The 16,195-nt window shown below is 41.1% G+C and overlaps 1 protein-coding gene across 2 annotated transcripts in view; it reads left to right on the top strand.

The window, feature by feature from the left end:
• The first annotated feature begins 4,247 nt into the window (after positions 1–4,247).
• Positions 4,248–16,195, top strand: part of TPP2 (tripeptidyl peptidase 2) — a 53,023-nt gene continuing 41,075 nt past the window's right edge. For both annotated transcript variants that reach the window (XM_048295904.1, XM_048295905.1), the window contains exons 1-6: positions 4,248–4,479; positions 10,829–10,957; positions 12,722–12,817; positions 13,240–13,344; positions 14,013–14,137; positions 14,856–15,019. In XM_048295904.1, the coding sequence (XP_048151861.1) occupies positions 4,318–4,479; positions 10,829–10,957; positions 12,722–12,817; positions 13,240–13,344; positions 14,013–14,137; positions 14,856–15,019 (781 nt within the window). In that variant the 5' untranslated portion in view covers positions 4,248–4,317. The remainder of the gene's footprint in view (positions 4,480–10,828; positions 10,958–12,721; positions 12,818–13,239; positions 13,345–14,012; positions 14,138–14,855; positions 15,020–16,195) is intronic.

Consider the following 16,195-nt stretch of genomic DNA (forward strand, 5'->3'; position numbering starts at 1 on the left):
GTTTGATTTGGAAGGGATCTTGAAAGGCCATTTAGTCCAACCTCCCTGCAATGAGCAGGGACGTCTTCAACTAGATCAGGTTGCTAGAGCCCCATCCAATCTAACCTCCACTGTTTCCAGGCATGGGCATCCACCACACAGAATCACAGAATAAGGAGGTTGGAAGAGACCTCCAAGATCATGGAGTCCAACCCATGTCCTAACACCTCAACCAGACTATGGCACCAAGTGCCATGTCCAGTCTTTTTTAAACACATCCAGAGATGGTGACTCTACCACCTCCCTGGGTAGACCACTCCAGTACTTCATTATTCTTTCCATGAAAAACTTTTTCCTAATATCCAACCTATACCTTCCTTGACGCAGCTTGAGACAGTGTCCTCTTGTTCTGTCAGTTGCTGCCTGGTGGAAGAGACCAACCCCTGCCTGTCTACAATCTCCTTTCAGGAAGCTGTAGAGAGCAATGAGGTCACCTCTAAGTCTCCTTTTCTCCAAGCTAAACAATCCCAGTTCCCTCAATTGTTCCTCATAGGGCTTGTGCTCCAAACCCCTCACCAACCTTGTTGCCTTCCTCTGGATCCACTCAAGCATCTCAACATCCTTCCTAAACTGAGGGGCCCAGAACTGGACACAGTACTCAAGATGTGGCCTTACCAGAGCCAAGTACAGGGGAAGAATGACCTCCCTGCTCCTGCTGGCCACACAATTCCTAATACAGGCCAGGATGCCATTGGCCTTCTTGGTCACCAAGGCACACTGCTGGCTCATATTCAGTCGGCTGTCGACCAGCACCCCCACGTCCCTTTCTGCCCGGACACTGTCCAGCCACACTGTCTCCAGCTTGTAACGTTGTTGGGGATTTTTGTGGCCAAAATGCAGAACTTGGCACTTAGACTTACTAAACTTCATCCTATTGGACTCTGCCCATCCATCCAACTGATCCAAGTCTCTCTGCAGAGCCCTCCTTCCTTTCAATAGATCAACACAAGCTCCCAGCTTAGTGTTGTCTGAAAATTTACTAATGAAAGACTCAATACTCATCCATGTCATTAATAAAAATATTGAACAGAACTGGTCCCAGTACAGATCCCTGAGGGACACCACTGGTGACTGGCCACCAGCTGGATGCACCATCACTCTCTGAGCCTGACCATCCAGCCAGTTCCTGACCCAGCAAAGAGTGCTCCTGTCCAAGCCATGGGCTACCAGCTTTTCCAGGAGTATGCTATGGGAGACAGTGTCAAAGGCCTTGCTGAAGTCCAAACAGACAACGTCCACAGCCTTTCCCACATCTACCAGGCAGGTCACCTGGTCATAGAAGGAGATCAGGCTGGTCAGGCATGACCTACCCTTCATAAACCCATGCTGGCTGGGTCTGATGCCCTGGCCATCCTGTAAGTGCTGCATGATAGCACTCAGTATAAACTGTACCACCACCTCTGTGGGCAACCTGTTACAGTGTTTCCCCACTCTCATTGTAAGACAAACTTTTTGTTATATCTCGTCTGAAGCTAGCCTCTTTTAGTTGCTCTATTGCTATAGGTCCTGATAAAAAGGTTTTCCCCATCTGTAACAGTGTGCCCATGGAAGTGGTTGAGTCACCATCCCTGGAAGTATTTGAATAGATGTAGATGTGGTGCTTAAAGACATGTTTTAGTGGAGGGCTTGGGAGTGTTAGTCCAACCATTAACCTAGCACACTAAACATAAGAAATCTGAGAAGCTCAGGACTGAGTTTAAAACTCAAAAATTCTCAGGATGTTCAGGATCTGCAGAGTCTCAGTAAGATGCACAACTTTACCCTTAAGTTCATGTCCTAACACTGCAGTTGTAATCATACAATTACAAAATAGCTACATTTTAAAGACTGTCACCAAAATTAGGGTTTTTGTTTTCATGGTATCACTTTCAAGTCTGTTAAAAGTTGATTGGCACAGCTTCCTCAAATCCTGGGTTTTCCTGCAGAACCTGCCCTGCTACTTGGCAGTGCACATAATTTATACGTACCTGAACAATCTGTATCTGCTAATTAGATGAGTTGTTTGTGGTATAACTTTGAGACCAAGGCAATGGAACCGGGCAGAAATTCTCAGGGTTAGCAATAAATGTTTCCAAATTATAACACACAGCTTTTTCATTGAATGGGATGTGAAATATTTTGAGAATTTGTTGTAGTTTAATGTCTCAAAGTGTACTAGGAATAGGATATATGAGACTTCTGTTGATGTCAACATGCTGCCAGAAATACAAGCTTCTCCCAATGAGATGCACTAGCAATGATACACAGAAGGAAAACTAACTTCAAATAGGCAATGAATTAGGTATTAGCCAAGTGAACAACCATCCTGTCAGAATAATTCTCTCCACTGTGGTAAGATCAGTCAAAGTTTTACGTAATAAAAAAAAAAAAGTCTGATTATGGCTGTCAGACACCATCAGCATTCTAAGAAAGTTGAGCACATGGTATCCAAACATCAAAATGTAAAATTTTGATTCATGATTGAAAACCAAAGAGGGAAGCAGATTGAGTTGCACACTACGTTCATATGGGACAGATTTCACTTTTTTCCTTTTTTAATACTGTGTATTTTTAAGGCAATGCTCTCCAGGTTTATTTTAGTACTTGCATAAAAATCATGTGGCTCTCTAAAGCCATTAGTGAGCTGGAAGACAATGCTGATGGTAGCTCACAAAATGGGAAAAATAAATGAACTACCACTATTTGCTAGCAACACTCTCTCACTTCTGCTAGAGAAAGAACAAATGCCAGCTCCATTTCAATGAATATGAATGTCTAACAAACATTCCATAATAATTTCATTAGACCTGAAAAACAAAAAATGCACAAACAGAAAAACTCTCAGTAGCCAAAATCCCCTTTGCTTTACAGAGAACATGTTAATTTACCCTTGTCTGCTAAGGTAACTCTAAATAGAAACTTGCCTGAATCAAGCAAAGTGATCCCTCAGAAATCAGCCAGGTTTACACTTATTACCAGCTAAAATGGCTGAAGAGCCACATGTCAGATACTACAAACAAGACATCTTTCCGAAAGACATTCTGTGTGTATGTTTTCAAGATACTCCATTGTTTGGGGTTTTTTTCAAGTTTGTATTTAAGCATGAAAACCAGAAAAATATCTTTGAAACCTAAGTTCCAAGTTGAGATTTTCCCTTAACAACTTCACCAAAAATTTTATTTTGAGCTTCCCTATAGCTTTTAGGTAGTCTTTTTGGTTTGGGTTGGGGTTTTTTTCCTTTTTAGGTAGTCTTTTGGGTTTTTTTTTTTTTTCTTGTTGGTTTGTTTTTGTTGTAGGGGTTTTTTGCTTGAGTTTTTTTGGGTTTTTTTGTGTGGTTGGGGTTTTCTCTGTTTGGGGTTTTTTAGTTGGTTGGTTTTTGATTTTTGGGTTTTTTTCTCCTCTTTGCTAAACAGTTGCAGTGGTACTGCCGACACGGGACCGTTTTATACGGAACAATGAATCAGCAGAAGAAGAAGAAAAAAAAATTCCCTAAGTAAATGTTTGCACACCGGTTATTTGCGTAAAGGAGGCTCAGAGGTGACCTTACTGCTCGCTACAACTACCTGGCAGGAGGCTGCAGCCAGGTGGAGGTCGGCCTCTTCTCCCAGGCAACCAGCGACAGGACGAGAGGAAACGGACTCAAGGTGTGTGCCAGAGGAGGTTCAGGTTGGACACCAGGAAGAAATTAGTCACAGAAAGCGTGATATTGGAATGGGCTGTCCAGGGAGATAGTGGAGTCACCGTCCCTGGAAGTGTTTAAGGAAAGGCTGGACTTGGCACTCAGTGCCATGGTCTGGTTGACATGGTGGCTCATAGCTTGATGATCTCTAGCGGTCTTTTCCAACCTAAGTGATTCCGTGATTCTGTTTTCGATTCGGAGGACCCGAGGCCGCAGCCCGCGGCCGGCCGGGAGCGCCGGGGCGGGACCGGCCCCCCGAGGCCACAGCCGCCACAGCCGCCACAGCCGCCACAGCCGCCACAGCCGCCACAGCCGCCCCGCCCGCAGGGCGCGGAGCTGGAAGGTGCCCTCGGCTCCCGCCGCTGCCGTACGTGGCCGCCACGACCCCGGCGCGTGGAACACGTCCCTCCCGTGATTGGCTACCTCCACAGCAGGCCCCGCCCACATTGGCGTTCTATTGGTCAGTTTAGTGTCGGCGCTGCTCGCGCCGCGGGCCGCGAGGGGGTGCGCGTTCCCGCGGGCCGGTGGGTCTGTACCGCGCATGCGCCGCCCTCCCGTGGCCTCTCGCAGCCTGTCCTCCCGCCCCGGCGTCGCCGGCCCCGCGCCCCGGTCTACGCGCCATGGCGGCCGCCGCTGAGGAACCGTTCCCGTTCCACGGGCTCCTGCCCAAGAAGGAGACCGGCGCCGCCGCCTTCCTTGCCCGCTTCCCCGACTTCGACGGGCGGGGGGTGCTGCTGGCCGTGCTGGACACCGGCGTGGACCCCGGGGCGCCAGGCATGCAGGTAGAGCGGGGCGGCGGTGGTCCTGGGTCACGGCCCCGGCCCGCAAAGAGCCCCCAGGTCCCGCCGGACCAACCCCGGGGGGACGGGGACGTGTGCGGGGGCGGCCATGGCATTCGGGCGGCCCGAGGCAACGGCGGCGAGAGCAGGGGAGGCCCCGGAAGGCTGTCCCGGGCACTGTCCCTGTCCCGGGGACTGTCCCTCTCCCGGGGACTCGTGGCTGTGTGTTCGCTCACGGTTCCCGCCGAGCGGGCGTGAGCGGGGGCTCGGGTGCGGGAGGGCGGGGAGATGCCGGAGCTGGGGGCTCCACACCGGTCTCCGGGTGCTGCTGTGAGGATCCTCCTCCTAAGCCGTCCACAGGCGTGTTATGGCACTTAAATCTCTTGGGCTGCCTTCTCTCACGCAGAGCTCATTATAAAGGAACGCTTTGTGTTTGTGTTAAACCTTAGCGTTACTTCGCCAGTACGTAGCTCGAGGCTACACACAGCCGCCTAGGTCTTTTACATGAAAAGTATATTTCTGGCATGATTAGCATACCCGTCTTTCTTAGTGTATTTTTCGTGCGTTTTATTGCAGTAGCAGTCTGTATCGAATTCGATTCTGCCAGCTTTTTTTTGGGTCTGCCGGCTATGTGTCTCCACTCGGTTTTGTAAATTTCTGTGTGTGATGTCAGTTTGGGCATTTCTCAGCACGTATTTCTTCTAACCGCTGTCTTGTAACATTTCTTTATCGTGTAAATTTGCATGTGGCCTTTTGTGTTACTGCTGCTTTTGATTTCTTGTCAGCATGTTTTCCCTGAGTGATGGCAGAAGAGTCCTTGGAAGAATGATTCGGAGTTGTATGCAACTCACTTGGATGCTGAATCCTTTGTTTTGTTTTGTTTCGACTAAGCAGGGTTTGTGTTGGTTTCCATCCTTTCTTTGGTGTAGATTTAACTCCTTTGTGACCTTGTTCTGGGACTTGACCCTGGCAGATTGTTAGTTCCGTGTTCTGAAGTGACTCCTTATGGGATTCAGTTAAACTAAAATATGAGTTAAGAGGACAGGTTGGGTGGAAGGAAGGAGTGGACAGCTATAACTTTGATTGATTTAAGCAGAAATGAAGCTGGTGCTTTTGGCAAGAAGTTGTGGATAAGTGGCATAGTAATTGGAAAGCTTAATGGAAGCTAGCCAAATAGAAAGCAAGATAATACCATGGGCAGAGCAGAAAGTAGTAGAAGACAATTAGGAAGACATGAATATAAATTAGATGATGTGCATAGTTCTGAAGTTTCACATACAAAAGCAAAAAACCCTAAGTTTCTAGAAGTTATGAATGAGGAGTGGTCGACAATTACAAAACTCCAATAAAAATTTATGGGTAGCAGTGGGAAGCTTTGTTCTGATATAGGTAACCCAAGGCTCATAAGGGATACTTAAGAACCATCATGATCTCACTGCTGACCATATCAGTTTTCTCCAATTTATTTTCTTTATGCACAGGATAAAATTGCAGGTAGTAAAGTACAAGATTTGTAAAAGAAGTAAAAAATTTGGAGGGCAGAGTGTAGAATTCATGTTGCAGTGGGTGAGAGTAAGTTTGCAGGGTTGTTAGAAAAACCTGTAAAGAGGTTCTGTGATTTGTCCACACTGCCCACTTAATAGACCTGGCTTAAGCGACTTGCTAAACCACAGACGGGGGAGACATACTGCACAGAGAGTTGCAAAGGAGGCATAGGCAGCACACAGTCTAGAATAGCTTTGTAGGTGTTCAGCAAGATATTGTCCTCACTCTCTGGAGTATTTGGCAGTTTGCATTTTGCCTCCCTGCAATGAACCAGTGTCCTGGGCACTGGAAGTGACGCAGCATAGCTGTACTGCAAGAAGTAGTTTCTAACCTTGGGACAATTTTTGGATTTTTTTTTTGTTTGTTTTTTACGCCCCTGTCTTTGCTGCTGCTTCTTTTTCTTACTGTCAGTCTTATTGTCAATTCCTGACCTGGCATAGAGTTAGAACTCTGAGAGTTGAATCAGTTACTTAGAGGGAAGAGGAGACATTATATATAGCAAGGTTAATAGGTATTACAACTTCGAGTTCCGGTTAATGACAATAATTGTTACAGGCTAAAATGAGCTACCCTGTTTTGAATATAATGGAGTTCTTAGTCAAAACAAAACAGTTCATTTCTTTGTTGATCCCTAGTATTTCATTACTGGATAGGATTCCTTTGCTTGTTGATTCTGTGACTTGGTTTGTAAATATTGATAGCAGTGTTTGTTCCCTTTTCGAGGGACAGAAAGATTTGGGTACAGAGTTTAACAGGGAAATACCACTATATTTATATTCTTCCCTGGACACTTGCTGCTATAGGGAGAATAGTTATTAAGCTTAACAAACCTTCTTAAATCTTTTTCCTGTTGGTTGGCTTTCTTTGACACATAAAATGTTAATCAGTCTTGTACTTACTTTCCTTTTCTTTATGAATCTTTTGTAGCCAGTGCCCTCTAGGAAATTCCTTTCACCTCCTCTTCCGTTGTTTTTCCACCAGTTGACAGCAACTGTAAAGTTTAGTTTGTCTGCTTTCATTCAAGTTTTTTCCCCTTTCAGTCCTCTTGGTAGAATGTATTTCCTACTGTCTGCCAAGTCATGGTTTGTAATTCCTCATTAAGGCACAGTGACTGATGAAATTTTAGGTGCATTTAGTGGAGTGTTGTGGTTGTATATGTATAGTCTGTGCTCAACCCCACCCTGTTCTTTCCCTGTTCCCGTTGTGGCTTCTTATGTTTCATGATAGATAAGTCAGTTCATTTTGCTGTCATGTTTAGTTGCCTTCATTTTGCTTTTTGCAAATTTACTTATTTTGTGAAGTGGCTTTTGGAATTATTATTTACTAACATTACCTTGTGCTTTTATGTGATAACTTCTTAGCAGTAGCAGCTAGTTTGCTTTTACTTGCTTTTCAGCCCTGAGTTTAAAAAAATTGCTTGGAAGTTATTTTATTTGTGATGATGATGATCAGCTGTCCCGCGACCAAAGTGCTGAAGAACTTGTTCGTCTCTTGTGGTTGCAGTAGCTGTCAGCTGGAGTCAGTAATTGTATGGTCTGGCAAAAACTTGCTCAAATGTATCTGGCTTTCCCTTTTCCATTGGGATTGTCATAGATACTGGTGCTCCTCTACTTCTGTTATAACTGATCAGGTGCTAGGATTATGCACATAGATTAATTTTAGTGTTCTCAGTTTACTAATTTATCTGTTTTACAAAGTCAGAACTAACATGTAAGTAGGATTTTCAAACTTCAAGCAGAAATGTATAAACAACAAAATAATTTTCAGTTTTAAACTACTAATTTGTTTTTCAAATGCCTGTAGGCAAGCCATGATAATTAAGGCAGGATTGGGGGACTTTTCTAAATACAGTATAAAATATTTTTAACTATATAAAAGTTCTTTCTTTAAAATTTTAATGCAAAAGGTACTAAAATGTACCTTTTATCTGTAATCAATTCATTACTTCAGGACTCTTCTGTTCACATAAGAGAATTGATCAAGTTCACTTTATTATTTTTCATTATAATTTTAAACTCAGAATTACAAGATGTGAAAAGGAAAACCGAGCTGAACGTTTGAATTTCACTCTGGCATTGCTGCTGGTGGTCAGTGTGCTGAAGAGCAGTTCATGGCAGCAGGAGCTGCTGTATCAGTTACTTGCACTAAATTACTGTGAACCTGTCTGCATTGCTGCTGTTAGGAATTGAACCTTGGACCAGCTGAAACTCTGAGTTTCTTGTGTCTGACTGAAAGACTCTGATTTGTTTGTTCTGACAGTACAAACTCACGTGCATGTGCGGGCCTGCTAGGTTTCAGCTAGGAGGCAAAGAGCCGTAGAGTGTAGGAGTTGCACCTTGTCTTTCTGGCTAGGAAACAACTTCTAAAACTACCCAAGCTTGCTGCAACATAAATCTGTGTTCTGGCCACCTGTTGCTGTATGACTTGCCTTCTTTAAACAAGTCACCTTGGATTACATTTTCATTCTTGTTTTCTTGTACTTTGATCACTGAATAGTTCACTTTGAGTAGAGGCATACTGAAAAATGTCTGGTGCTGATAAACTGAGATTTGACTTGCAGTCGCTTTAGTATTGGAGCAGCTCTTGAATTTTGTGTGAGTTGAGGCCAAGACTGAAGACATTAATTACCAATGCTCGAAAATTATATGGTTTAGTGCCTATATACTGTTCCACAAGTCAATTTTCACTACTGTATAGCTGTTGTTCAGTAGATGTTTTTACCACATTAACGTGGTCTAAAAGATTTTCTTCAGTGAACTTGAATTTCTATGAACAGAGTAGCAGTGTTGGTTTCTGTAATGAAAATTCTTCCCTAGCAAGCCTCTTCAAAAACAGTATTTGTTACCTTCTGGGAAATGAAATTGATGCTCTTTTTATGGTTGCTATGGGTTTGGAATATTTGGGGTTGGTTCTTTTTTATTTTTTAAATCCAGTTTTCATTGGGGGTGTTGCTTGTTGTTTGGGTTGGTTTTGTGTTGTTGAGTTTTTGGGAGGTTGTTTTATGGGTTGTATGGGTTTTGGTTGGGTTTTTGTTTGTCGTTTGTTTTTTTTAAGCCATGAGAATTTGAGACCATGGAAGTATCTATCCTTGTTTGTTGAGATGTGATAAGAGCTTGACTCTTGTCCTTTTGGTAGCATCAGAGTGACTTTTATGAAACAGTTTGACAGTAGCTTCCAGTAGCTGACCTCACAATTTCAGAGCATTATTGGAACAAAACTACCTTCCTTATGTTATGTCTAACATCAGAATTATTAATAGAGAATAAAGGCAACAATTCCATATATGTAAATGGTAGAAAAGAGCAAATGTTGCTGCTTTTCTGAATGTGAAGCTTTTTTCACTTTCAGTGTAGTTAATGTATGGGAGATACTAGGAAGATGATGGATTCTTTTTTTCTTTTTACACCAGTCTTTGATGTAGAACTGTAAAAATACGTACATATGGTCAATTCATAGAATCATAGAACAGTTTGGGTTGGAAGGGACCTTGAAAAGCCATCTAGTCCAGCCTCCCTGCAATGAGCAGGGACATCTTCAACTAGATAGGTTGCTCAGAGCCCCATCCAACCTGACCTTGAATGTTTCCATGGATGGGCGTCCACCACCTCTGTGGGCAACCTCTTCCAGTGTTCGACTGTTCTCTTAGTGAAAAATTTCTTCCTTATACCTGGCCCAGTAGTCTCCTTTAGTTTAAAGTCATTCCTCCTTGTCCTATCATTGCCTGTGCAGTTGTAAAAAGTTCCTTTGCAGGTTTCTTATAGACCCCCTTTAGGTCCTGGGAGGCTGCTATAAGGTCTTTCCAGAGCCTTCTCTTCTCCAGGCTGAACAACCCCAGCTCTCTCAGCCTGTCCTCATAGGAGAGGTGCTCCAGCCTTCTGAATTCATATTCAAGCAAATACTACTGTATATGAAATACAGTTTTTGTGCTATATAAACTAGTAGCTGCTGGATGAAGCATGTTATTGCAAGAAAATAACTTTGAGTATTTTTGCTAAATGTTAAATAAATAAGAAATGCTTGACTGTGCTATTGGTAATTGTGTAGGAGAGTCCTCTAGGTGAAGGGAACCTTAGATAGTTTCTTCTGTCATGTTTAGTTGCCTGCAACTACTTTAAAGTCCATGAGGGCCAGTTTTGTTTTAATTTGAGGAGGCTTTAAATTTATGCTCATAAACTCCTTATGGGTAGTCAGCTCTTCTTCTCCTCGCCCTGGCAAAAATACTCCTTATATAAGTATTAGATGTATATAGCCATAGCTACTAATAGTTCAAATAGATTAAAACACAAAGCAGAATCTTTGAAACAGGAAAAATAAGGTAATGGTGGCTTGTGTTCCTTTTAGGTTCCTTTAAGCTCAGTTTAGAGACTCCAGCTTGTGAGAGCTTGTACTTCTAACTTTCACTTTCTTACTTGTGCACTCATTACTATAAAATTTGCCCAGAATGAGGGGTCAGAAACAACACGGCAAATAATATGAAAACAAACAGCTGTTCTTGCAAATATGTTTTTTGCAAATTTAGGCTTGGTTTTAAATTGAGTCTGCCTGTGCTTTGTTGATACAGTGTTTTTACTTGTTTCTCTTCTAAATCCTTCTTAGAAATAAGTGGATTTGTATGAACCAGAAAGATGGACATATTGGTCTTAGTTCTTTGAAAATTTGTCTTGAGTTCAAGTTGGTTTTATGTCCTTCAGTTAACGGTTGGGTGTCTAAGAAAGCTAGTTGATGTTTTTAACAACAAAACTTTTCTGGTTTGTGTGCCAAATGGTAATCAAATACATTTTCAGTTTTTCTGTGCTCATATTTTCAGATGACAACTGATGGGAAACCCAAGATAGTTGATATAATTGACACCACAGGCAGTGGTGATGTAACTACATGTACCATTGCAGAGCCTAAAGATGGAGAAATTACTGGTCTTTCTGGAAGAACTTTAAAGGTGAGTATTTGGTGGTACAGAGACACCACTGGACATCATCTTCTTTGCTTAACAAATTTATAACCTGTTTTGGTTTTTATAGAACTTACTTCCTTTTAACCAGGTGTTGTGGTTTAAGCCCAGCTGGCAGCTAAGCACCATAGAGCTTTCCACTCAGTGTTCCCCCAGCAATGTGGGGAGAAGAGAATCAGAAGGGTGAAACTGAGAAAACTCATGCATTGAGATAAAGACAGTTTAATAGGTAAAACAAAAGCCTTGCACGCAAGCAAAGAGAAACAAGGGATCCATTCATCACTTCCCATGGGCAGGCAGGTGTTCAGCCATCTCCAGAAAAGCTGGGCTCCACACATAATGGTGACTTGAAGATAAATGCCGTCACTCTGAACGACCCCCCCTTTGTCCTTCTTTCTCCAGCTTTATATGCTAACCATGATGCCATAGGGTATGGGATATCCCTTTGGTCAGTTGGGATCAGTTGTCCCAGGTATGTCCCCGCCCAAATCCTTGTGCATCTCCAGCCTGCTCACTGTCTGGGGTGGGTGAGAGAAAAAGCCTGGGAGAGAGCCTTGACTCTGTGCAAGTGCTGCCCAGCAACAGCTAAAACATTCCCGAGTTACTAAGAGTGTTCAGCACAAATCCAAAACACAGCCCCATATCAGCTACTTTGAAGAAAAATCAACCCTAGCCCAACTGACACCAGCAAACCAGATCTTACCCAAACCTAATGCTGCACTTGCTCATCTTCATGTAGATTGCTTAGTGTTTCTTACACTTTTATTATGTCTTTATTTCTAATATTTTCTGTAGCTGAATGGGGATGTGTACAGGGCTTTTGGGGGGGCTTGATAATAATTAAATTATTTGTTCAAAACAGTATCAGATATAGCTTTGAAAATTGGCTGAAGAAAATATGCTAATATACTTCAAAACTGTCAGACACAGTTGTGTCTTTAAAAATGCTAGTATTTTCCACATTTGCATAAGCTGCAAGAGGAATTGTGTTAAGGGCATGGTGAATAGTTTTAGAGACTGAAATTCTGTGAGGACCTAGTTTAGACTCACTGAATTCTCACTATGCGTAGAACAGAAATGGTGTAGGATTTTCATAAAGGACACAAAATCTAGTAGAGGTCTTGGGTACACAGAACTGCTAATGTTGCTAACATGTTCTTGATTTCCTGATTTGATTGATGATATGATATGATATGGGGGCATTACATCTTTGGATCTTTCCATGCTGTCAACTTTCTTCTCAGTTTTGCACGGAAGATGATTGTAAAGCTGAATCTGTTGCTCTTCTACTGTTGTTACTAGGATGAGCAGATCCTGATATACTGAATCTAAATTGCATCAAGATGTGAAATGAGATATTCGGATGTTTGTCATGACTTCCAACCCCACTCCCTCGTGTTAGAGTGTGTCTTTTCATTTATAGTACTATTATTTCCCCAGAGCTCTCCCCAGTAAAGTCAGTAAAGCTGAGGCTTTGTGTTTTAAAAGTAGACTATCAGGGCAACTGATACTTAAAGATGTTCAATGGCAGTGTCACGTGACCTGATACTGATTCTTTGGAAACTGCATTGAAAATGCCATGTCAAGCTGTCAAAACAGTGCAGTAGTTACTGTTATGGAGACAGGGAATTAAGTTGGCAGTATTTGCAGGTTTGTTCTGCTTAAGCTCTCTTAGACAGTGTTGGGCTTTTTTGTTTGTGGAGTTTTTTTAATGCCATTAGTTAACCTATTTCTAAATATACTTTTCTGTAGATTCCAGCAAACTGGGTAAATCCTTCAGGCAAATATCACATTGGCATAAAAAATGGCTATGATATCTATCCTAAAGCTCTTAAGGAGAGGATTCAGGTAAGGAAGAATTATCTTTTCTTTCTGGTATATAGTCATATTTAACTGTTCTGTTTCTTGATTTTGTTAGAAAACCACAGCATGTGATTTGCTAACATACTTAGGCTGCTAACCAGCGCTTGCAAGCTGTTCTCTCTGATTTTTTTGTTCTTTACATGATCCATTTCTTCCGTGATTTTTTTCAGAGCAACAGGAGGCGGCTCAGTGCTCTTCCTCACAGTGGTCCATTGAGGCAAAAAGTACAGAAATTACTGATACCCTTTTTTTTTTTTTTAATTATGTGACATTTTATGTTTATTTATACTATTGTATGGAACTTTTTTAGCCATTGTCTCAAATCAGAATTTCAAATTATTTTTGTAGACATGATACTTTGACATATGTTTCTTAATATATTGAGGAACCTCTGTTTTATTTTACAGAAAGAACGCAAGGAGAAGCTCTGGGATCCTATTCACAGGCTGGCTCTAGCAGAGGCCTGTAGGAAACAGGAAGAATTTGATGCTGCTCATAGCTCTCCCTCACAGGTTTGCATTAAGTTTAAATTTATAAACTTATTCTTTGCAACAGTTTGTTACTGGCTGCAGGATTAAAATGTTTCATTAGACGAGTGAAGGAAGGGTACTTGTTAGTATTTTGGCAGATAACTTACCAGCATATCTTCTGATTAATTTTAGAAGTCTTTATATGGATGGTTGGTTGGTTTGCTTAGTGTTGCTCACTTTTGAAAGTTGATGTCAATTATGAAAATGGTATTACTTCAAAAGATTTGTTCAATATTTTCAGTAAGTTTTATTTTTAATTAAATGTGCTAATTTTTGATGCCACCATCCTTGCTGTGTTCAAATTTTCTAAAATGGAATTTTCTAAACATATTCGTTCTTTTGTAAACTGTGTACAATTTCAATGAAGTACCAGAAATGCCTCAGGTACTACTTTATCATTCAACAGTCTTTAAGAAAATAATGGCTTTAAATGTTACATTTACAGGAATTAGAAGTAGTTTTACATCATAGGCCAAAAATAAATAGTGCACCGTTAAAAGCCATTGAACTTCTAGATATTTGTGACTCCTAGGATAGTCTAACATTCCTGAGAAAGTAATGGAACAAATGTATAGCACCAGAAAGGAATGTGGGATTACCTATCTTGTAATAATTTTGGAAATACTCTAACTGAATTTTGTTCACCTTAGGTAAATAAGCTAATAAAGGAAGAACTTCAAAATCAAGTGGAGTTGTTGAATTCTTTTGAAAAAAAATACAGCGATCCTGGCCCAGTATATGATTGTGTAGTGTGGTATGATGGTGAGACCTGGAGGTAAATGACTAAACTTGTCTAAAATGTCTTGTTCTATACATAAAACAACAGCTTCCATCGAAGACTTTTTACCTTTTATATTTGTCATCTTTATAGAGGTTTTAAGTATTTTTCTCTTTAAAATAATCCTGCTGTATCAGTTGAGTTTCTTGACAAAATTCTGGTCCCAAGTGAAGATGGGGTAGAATAAAGTCTTATTGAAGACAGTGTGATGTGAGTGTAAGCTTATGGGATTTTTCTTCTGAAGCAGAATAAAACTGTTTTGACTATCCATTGGTGATATAAAAAAAAAACAAAACAAAGCAGGTGTCTGTGCACAGACTTAGGGATGTAACATGGCACATTTCTTGACTGATAATGTGCATCATACAGAACAGTAAAACTTCAAATGTTTGTGTACCAGCACTGAATATCTACCTTGAGTGAAATTTCTTCCTTGAACTTGCATGAATTTTCATATGCTTGCTTTTCAAATACAGGTTTATTTGATTTAGTAGCGTTTGAAAACCAGTTTATTAGGTAACTTCATAGTTTCTAAATCTTAAGTATAAACAACCAGGTTTTAAAATAGTTGCTTAAAGAACTATGTAAAGATACCATAAACACAGAACCAAACTTCCTGAAGTCTTTGTGCTATTCTCAGCTGGAGAGGGTAGATAACTGAAAGTTTGCAGCAGCTGGGAAATTGCATTTTTGTTTGTTTATTTTTTGTCAACAGAGCCTGCATAGATACAAGTGAGAGTGGTGACTTAGCTAACTGTACAGTGCTGAGAACCTACAGAGAGGCTCAGGAATATGGATCTTTTGGAACATCTGAGATGCTGAATTATTCTGTGAATATATATGATGATGGAAACCTCCTTTCTATTGTGACAAGTGGAGGTAAATGAAAGTAATCTTAAGAATATTTTGCTGCTAAGTAGGTATCATGAGAAGCAGTAATTTGTATTGGGTCCTGATACTGATACTTGGGATGGCTTGAGGCAGCTGTCATAATACAGCATCTGTTATTATGGCTTTTAAAAGCAATACTCATATTTCCTAACTAAATCTGTAATGACAGCTCATTACCAAACTTGCTTGCATTTTTGTATGAAATACTGTCAACTTGATGTACATAAGCATATATACATAGAACGTGCATACTTAGGTACTCTTTAAGATGTTCCTGCATCTTAAAGCCTAAACTAAAGCAAACCTTCTTTCAAAAAACCTCTTTTGTTTTGTTTGTTAAATATAGGGCAATGATTGATTTTTAGTTGCTCTCCTTTGTACTTGTATACTTTAAGAATCTTAAATGTAATATCCATAAACAAAATGGGTATTGATCTTAATTTAGGTTTATACAAACTTTTTTATACAAACCACTCTGAACCCGTTTCAGTGTATTCTTTAAATCATGGTTTGTTTTGGAAGCAAACAGAGTGGTTAGGATGGTATGAATGCGTTTGCTTTGAAAAATGCTCTTAATTCCTCATGAAACTATCCCATCTCAGTAGAGCTACATAAGCAGTCCAGGTTTCCAAATAGATGGTAACTTTTTTGTTCCTTTCTATGTTTCTGTGCAGTTCTGTTTTCTTAATCCCTGCTATGTGAGTTGTCTCAGGTGTAATATTCATAACTTTGAGTAGGAAGCGTTGAGCCTTTAAAGTAACTTTTATTAGTGGAATTAAGTTAATACGTCATTCCTCTCTTCCTGCTGCCTCCTTTCTCTCCTCAAAAAGCTGTTTGCTTTGTTGAACCTCATACAGCTGGTCTCAGCCTATTGATCCAGCCTGTCCAGATCCCACTGTAGAGCCTTCCTACCTTCCAGCCAATCAACATTCCCACCCAACTTGTCTGCAAAGTGGCTGAGGACGCTCTCGATCCCCTTGTCCAGATCATCAATAAAAATATTAAACAGGGCTTGCTCCACTGCTGAGTCCCGGTGAACACTGTCACCCTTTTGGTATCAGCACCACTGGTGACTGGCAACTGACTGGATTGATGTGCTTACAGTTCAGTAAGTGAAAATTGAGCTGTAGCGTATTGAGTTCATATAAATGAAGTCCACTAAAC

This window comes from Corvus hawaiiensis, chromosome 2 (assembly GCF_020740725.1).
Source record: "Corvus hawaiiensis isolate bCorHaw1 chromosome 2, bCorHaw1.pri.cur, whole genome shotgun sequence".
NCBI classification, from domain to species: Eukaryota; Metazoa; Chordata; class Aves; order Passeriformes; family Corvidae; genus Corvus; species Corvus hawaiiensis.